General features: G+C 41.3%; 1 protein-coding gene across 1 annotated transcript in view; it reads left to right on the forward strand.

The window, feature by feature from the left end:
* Positions 1 to 6,415, forward strand: part of TSNAX (translin associated factor X) — a 50,144-nt gene extending 43,729 nt beyond the window's left edge. The window contains exon 6 of the mRNA XM_045011022.1: positions 4,316 to 6,415. Within this exon, the coding sequence (XP_044866957.1) occupies positions 4,316 to 4,693 (378 nt within the window). The 3' untranslated portion in view covers positions 4,694 to 6,415. The remainder of the gene's footprint in view (positions 1 to 4,315) is intronic.
* The last annotated feature ends 871 nt before the right edge of the window (positions 6,416 to 7,286 follow it).

Consider the following 7,286-nt stretch of genomic DNA (forward strand, 5'->3'; position numbering starts at 1 on the left):
GTGCGTGGTTTGCTCCAGCCAGGCGCCGCCAGCTACCAGTGCTCCAGGCAGCGTGGTAAGGGAGCAGGAGGCGTTGGATAGAGGGCAGGGGAGTTCGGGGGGTGGTCGGGATGGTCAGAGGGTAGGGAACAGGGGGGTTGAATGGGGGCAGGGGTTCTGGGGATGGTCAGGGAGAAGGGGTGGTTGGATGGGGCAGAGGTCGGGGCGGGAGGGCAGTCAGGAAGAAGAGGAGGTGTTGGATGGGGCGACGGGAGGCAGTCAGGGGCTAGGGTTCCGGGGGTGGTCAGGGGACAGGGAGAGAAGGGGTGGTTGGATGGGGCAGGGGTCCCGGGGGGGCAGTCAGGAACGAGAGGGGGTGTTGGATGGGGTGGTGGGGGGAAGTTAGGGGCGGGGAGTCCGGGATTGGTCAGGGAGAAGGGGTGGTTGGATGGGGCAGGAGTCTGGGGGGAGGGGGGTGTCAGGGATGAGAAGCAGGAGGGGTTGGATGGGGGCAGGGGCTGGGCCATGCCTGCTTATTTGTCCCCTAACCGGCCCTTCATACAATTTCTGAAACCCGATGCAGCCCTCAGGCCAAAAAGTTTGCCCGCCCCTGTGCTAGGGAAATGTACTGGGGCCGTAATAAAAGTCAGTCAAACTGCAGAGGCCTACAGTGGCACTTAGAGATGGTTAGCGCTCACAACATAATGGACTAACAAGGTTTTAAAGTTAAGTCCAATATACTGGTTTAGCATTTGGCCAAACCATGCTTTTCATGGGTAGTAGAAATAACTTAGATCCCTGACATGTGCCTTTTATTCATGGACCAGCCTGAGCCCTTTTCATTGGGAAAAGGGGCCAGTATATTAGCGTACCATTCGATAATTCTGGAGGAACTATTACATTTTGTAATGCATATTGCGTATATGATTATATCCAGCAGGCACTTAGATATCATACTGATAGGGGTAACATAAGAACCTAAACAGAAGAAGCAAGTGAATGTAAGGGGTACAGTAACTTCAACTGATTCAGCCCCATTGCTCAACAATAAGCTAATTACAGGAGCCAACAGCAGAGAGTGATGAGAGGAAGGGTGTTGTCCTCTGTCAGTTTTATCAACTTGCCATTTTTTCACTATAACCAGCTAGTATTAAAATACGTGTTCTGTGTCCTAGCAAGGTCACCAATATCTCACTTAGAATTAATCTTGAACTTCTCCCAGGGAACAGACTTGCTTTCCTTCCTTTCCTATGCCTAATACAGCATCTTCCATTTCTTGCCCTTCTTCTCTCCCCTGCCCATCCCTAAATAGAACATTTTGTATATGGCCAAAATACAGCCTGGCCATCATTTTTATGCAGCCTTTGGATGAACATTCTATTTTTAAAATTTATATTTGGATGTAAAGTGGATCAATGTGTGGAATGCATAATGTCACTTTAATTGCTGTTTTAATGAGACATTTGCAGTCTCTAAAGAGAAGAATCTCAAATGACACTGAATGAAGATGCATGGAGATGTCCACACTGGATGGGCAGACCGGTGGTCATCAGCATCAATTATTTAAAAACCAAAGAAACAGCGGCAATTCCTCCCCAAAATTTTTGAAAAAAGAATAAAGTCTTAAGCAAGCTATGATGCGATATTAGCATTGTCTCCAGAAAGTGACTGAACAGGTTTGTTCGGAGACAAAAGTTAGTTGGTCAAAGGAAATGATCACTATTAGACTATAAAAGCTAAACTCTGATGTCTACAGCCAGTTGTGAAACCAGGCTTATAGTATTGGTTTTTTCTTCTGTAATGTGAGTAACAATGCACACATTTTCCCATGGGCTTGACTTGGTTTAATTTTTGGATGAATGACCAGCTGTTGAGATCATGAACGAAACTGCAGTAGATACATTCATATCTCTAAAGGCTTCACTATGGGGAGATGGACAAGGCTGCAATCGATGCAGCAGGGGTCAATTTAGTGGGTCTAATAAAAACCCACTAAATCAACCGCAGGGCGCTCTTGGGTCGACCCCAGTACTCCAGGTTCCCCAGAAGATTAAGGTAGATCGACAGGAGAGCATCTCCTGTCGATGCAGCACAGTGAAGACACCAGGGTAAGTCGACCTAAGCTACATTGACTCCATCTATGTTATTCATGTAGCTGGAGTAGCATAACTTAGGTTGATTTACCCCCATAGTGAAGACAAGCCCTAAGAGGGCTCATAGAAATTAAACAGTATAAAAGGTCACTGCATATACGTAGGGCAAGAAAAGGTTTAATGAGATCCTGAAAATTAAGGAGTATTGTTGTGTAACTCCCCAGGAAGAGCTCCATAATACTAGTAAAAACGGTCAGCGCCATTCAGAGGTGTCCCGTATGCCACTGCTAGTTGAACAATTGCAGAGAAATTGGAACCACTGTTAGGAGATCCAAAGTACTCTTGTAATGTCAGCTGGACACAAAGAGATTCAGTGTTGCAGTCAGGTTGTTCAGACTTGAGAAATAAATAAATCCCTTCCCACTGGCACTGTAGGCATGCTACACTCTTCCTCTAGCTACAGGAAGAGAAACCTCTGCCACCACCTGAGCCCATGGCTCCCTCTGACTGTAGTGCTTGCCATTATGGATCCTGTTGCCCTTGCCTTTCATTTCCAATGGCTGTTTGTGTGTGTGAGAGAGTTTCAGAATGTCTCTCTGTGTTTCCCCTTCTTTTCAGCTTATCTTTCAAAAGCCACAAAGGAAAAAAGTTTCAGCCATTATGTTACGTTAGTTTCCAGATGAAAGTATATTTGCACATACCTTTGCCCAAAATTGTTGCTGAAATTTCATGGTGACAGTAATGCTTCAGCAGCCCAAAATGCCAAAAATGCTGAAAAAATTTCCTGGAAAAATGTTTACCACTTTAACACAACATTACTAAGTTCTAAGTGTACTCAGAAGTCTGTGTGTTATATAAGGTGCAAGTATCTTCATTGATAAATATTCTTTCTCCTGAAAGAAATGCTGTAAATGTAATATGTGGTGTCTTTAGATTGCTAGCCTTTTGAGTTGAACACTCAAGCATGCAGCTGCATAACATTTCCAGGCAGCTGGAATTCAACTCTAGGTATAGTATTAAGCAAATGTCTCTAGAGAAGAGCAAACATCTTGAAGACAGATGTTCAAGGGCTGCCTTTACTGAGCAATTTGAAACCATGATGTCTTAACATTTTAATACATTTCAGAATGGTCAGGCTTCAAGTACTACCACTAACTGAAACAAGTGTTTTGTCCCATTTGAACTGTTGACAAGGGCGACTGGGAGTTTTACATGGAGGAGCACAGCACCAGTTCTGCTGCTACAGAGAACTCGTGGAAAATCACTTTATTTTAGAAGAAATTATGTTGTAAATCACGTTTTTCATAGTTCTCTTCTTATATTCCCTACTACTAAGAATATTTGCAAGGAAACCAGATCGTTGAGTTCATCTGCTCCTGTTGACGGCAGAACCCTCTGTGACCTACTCATTTTCACAAGAAATTGTGATGTCATAAATACAGGATTTATGACTTCATCTGGAGAAAAAGTAGCAGCAGATGAACTCTTAAGAACAAAAAATCAGTTTTTCATATACCATGGATGTCTTGGGGATATAGAATGTGGGAAGAGATATACAGAAATTTTATGATTTAGGAGCAGAATTGTTTCTTGATAAAACAATATTTCAAGTACTCCATGAGGTATTGGTTACTTTTAATAAGATTGTAGAATAATGGATCTGGGGAAAATTCCAGAGCAACACATCCATTTATTCTTGAGTCCTGCTTTTTATGGTAACTATTTTGAAATACTGGATTGTATTACAAAATGGTATGATTTATTTTTCCTAACCCTGGCTCTTACATTGACTTCTGCACTAGCATTGGGCAGGTCAGTTAGGGCCAATTTTTTTAAACCTGGTGGCCTGAGGTCTGTGCACAAAAATGTAAATGCAAGTAAACATATATGCAGAGACAAATTTGGTAACTATGTGTACAGATATAGATGGTAGATATAGGGCCTGGATTGCTGTCTTCAGTGTTTGAAAATGTTTGTTAATGCATTTGCCACTGTTTTCTTATCTGTGAAGTGTAGAAGATACATACACCTGTAAGGTACAAAAGTAAGGGTTAATGAATTTTATTAAGTGCTTTTGAAGCCTAACCTGCTACTATATAGAAATGCTATGTAGTTTAATTTTACTGAATGTTTTTCAATTGTTGTTGGCCTACAGTTATGCCAGTTAAGCCAATGTGTGTTTAAACTGGTGCAAACCACCATTTCTTCACTTTTCAATATTCTGTGTTGTGTTTTGTCCTCAGCCCTCCTCCAATCCACATGATAAGCAGCCGTGCACTTGGAGCCTGAAGGTAACACCTGTCGATTACCTGCTGGGTGTGGCTGATCTAACAGGAGAGCTGATGCGGATGTGTATTAACAGTGTTGGAAATGGCGATATAGACACCCCTTTTGAACTGAGCCAGTTTTTACGTCAGATTTATGATGGTTTTTCCTATATTGGCAACACTGGACCCTATGAAGTGTCTAAGAAACTATATACCTTGAAGCAGAGTCTGGCCAAAGTAGAGAACGCCTGCTATACATTAAAAGTGAGGGGGTCTGAAATACCAAAGCACATGTTGGCTGATGTATTCTCCACCAAAGCAGAAATGATTGACCGAGAAGAGGGTCTTTCCTAAAACAGTGAGACAATCATGGCCCCAAAGGGCCCTGGGCTGTACAGTTGGAAGCTTGTTAGTATTTTGGGTTTGTTTTCAATAGACTCTCATCATGACTTTTATGTAGTGATGTTTTTAGTTTTACGTAGCAGAGCAAGATTATTTGCAAAGGTAACTTGTAACAAAAAAAAACAAAACCTTTAACATAATGTGTAAGTGCCCACAGAGGAGAGATTCAAATAATTGTTCAATCTCCTGTTTTCCTCTACTCTGTGTGCTGTCATAATGGCTAAATGTCAATGCTACACTCAGTGCTGGGTGTCTCAGTGAAGTGGACTCACTTCAAACTGCCTGGGCCACTGCATCAGTTTTCAGTGATCACATGATGCTCAGAGCAGGTTGTGAATAATTAAATTTTGTGATTCTGATTTACCCACAATTTCTCTTGGGCCCCACACCTTAGTGTAGCCTGTGTCTGTGTACCCCCGTGTCAGAATAGCGGGTGGCCAAAGGCCTGGAGAAGCAATAGCCTAATGGTTTAATCAGAGCAAAACAAACCCAGCCTCCCAGCATCTAAACCTACCCTAGTCTTTGATCCATTAGATTATTGGGATCAGAATGTTTTTATAGGCCCATTTGAGCATACTTCTCTGATGCTGGATCTCCGTTGTTTAATTTGTATCTGCTTAACTCAAATGTTTGTCTCAATGAAGCTGAAATTGAAGCAGAGCCAAAGGTGTATGTAACCTGTAGTTTGGGCTGACTACTGTTTTTGAACGTGAAACTGAAACTAACAGTTTTCTGCTCATTGATAAAACTCGTAATACCTGGTTAATATTACTGTATACCGGCCATTTCAGGGCTCACAGCTTTATTTTAGCTCTGCCTTGTTGCCTTACTGTTTTAGCATCATTTGGAAAATCCTTTAAAAAATGAATTTATGGTTTTAAATTTAAAGAATAAAAGCTTTAACTGATGCAGCATCTTAGTTTGCTGAATAGACCTGTTCCTGGACAAATGCAGAAACATAGCCAAACAAGTTTATCATGGATAATTCAGCAGTAGGACAGACTTGTTACTTGATGCTGGTTGCATGCTGGTCACCTAAGAGGATACAGGGTTAAGACAGTGGGTAGAATTCTGCCCTTCACTATATTTGTGGAACCCCAAGGGACTCCAGTGGAGTTGAACTGGTGTTAGCGAAGAAAGAATTTGGTTCAGTGTGTTTAACTGAGATGTGATTTATTCCTTTGAAATGTGTGTTACCTTGTGTGTTTTAATGCTATTATGAAATAGAAATTGCAATCAAAATAAGGCAGATGAGCAAATTCCCTGCATTTATTTGGCATTCTTGAGCTCATTGGCAAATAATCTGAATTCTCACTTGTATCCAAAGTTGTGAAAGCCCCTTGAAACTATATATTATGCTGGGGAGAAACAGCAGATAAAATAATATGCTCTTTAAAAAAAAAAAAAAAAGCTACTCCAGGAAATAGGCCCCTTAAGCACAAATGAAAATACTGCATGTTTGTTATTTCCACTTCCATATGATGTAGTACTGCCAATATTTTTCCCGTTAGCATGGTATATCCTAGTTAACTGGGGTCATCTGATATATGACCAGAACAGCAGTTACTTAGTGTTTATCACAGGTTTTCCCATTGTTTCCATGTAAAGAAATATTTGGTGAGTTGAAAAAGTGTTTTTCCAATTGTTTAATACCTTTTAAAGTGCTTTTAAAAACAAAACAAAAACAAAACAATAAAATCATTAAAAAGCTATTGTGAATGAGTGGTAGTTCTTTTACCTATCAGTCTTATTTGAGAATACTTGACCAGTAATAGCTGAGTGCATTCCATTCTTACAGTTCAGAACTCTATTCAAAGGTCTGACTCATTCCCCCATACTTTTATGTCATGATTGGCAATTCACCAATACATGGTCTCATCATTGTTTCTCCCCCCCATTAATTTTATCCTATTAATTAAAAATAATATGCAGCTGTGGCTGCACATGGGCCTTCCACATGCATAATCAAATGTAGAGCTCTTAAAGAAGTTGACACTCTGATGGCAAGACAAGTTTATTCCTGGGATGAATAGAGAACAGTACCCAAGTGGCTGTGCTTGTTGTATCTACAGCCTGATTTTTCAGGTGTGCTGAGCACCTAGAGCTTCAGTTGAAGCTGGTGAGAGTATGGTACTCTGCATTTTGGGAGGAGGGAACTTACATCTCTCAGAAAACTTGCAGTAAGATGTACTTGTCTGAAGCAAAACCATGAAGAGAGAACTACTAGAGGCACCATGAGATATTAAACAGAAGTCTCTTCTCTCTGTTCTGGCAGCTATCAGGTAGGAGTTAAAAATTCCATGGCTCTTTTTAAACACACAATGAGATGAACCTGGCTGCCCTGGCAGTGTTACCCTCTTTCAGTGAAACAGATTCTAAAGCCCAAGCTGCTGCATTTGCCATTGATGAGCACATAATGGCTACCGTATCTCACAAAACAACCACTGCACTAGTACTGTCACTCACTGCTTTTAAAGCACTTTGGAAATCTTTGAATGCGAAAGGAGCAATTCTTCTCTTTTCAGAGTCTCTTAAGAACAGTTAC

The sequence above is a fragment of the Mauremys mutica genome, chromosome 3 (assembly GCF_020497125.1).
Source record: "Mauremys mutica isolate MM-2020 ecotype Southern chromosome 3, ASM2049712v1, whole genome shotgun sequence".
NCBI lineage: Eukaryota > Metazoa > Chordata > Testudines > Geoemydidae > Mauremys > Mauremys mutica.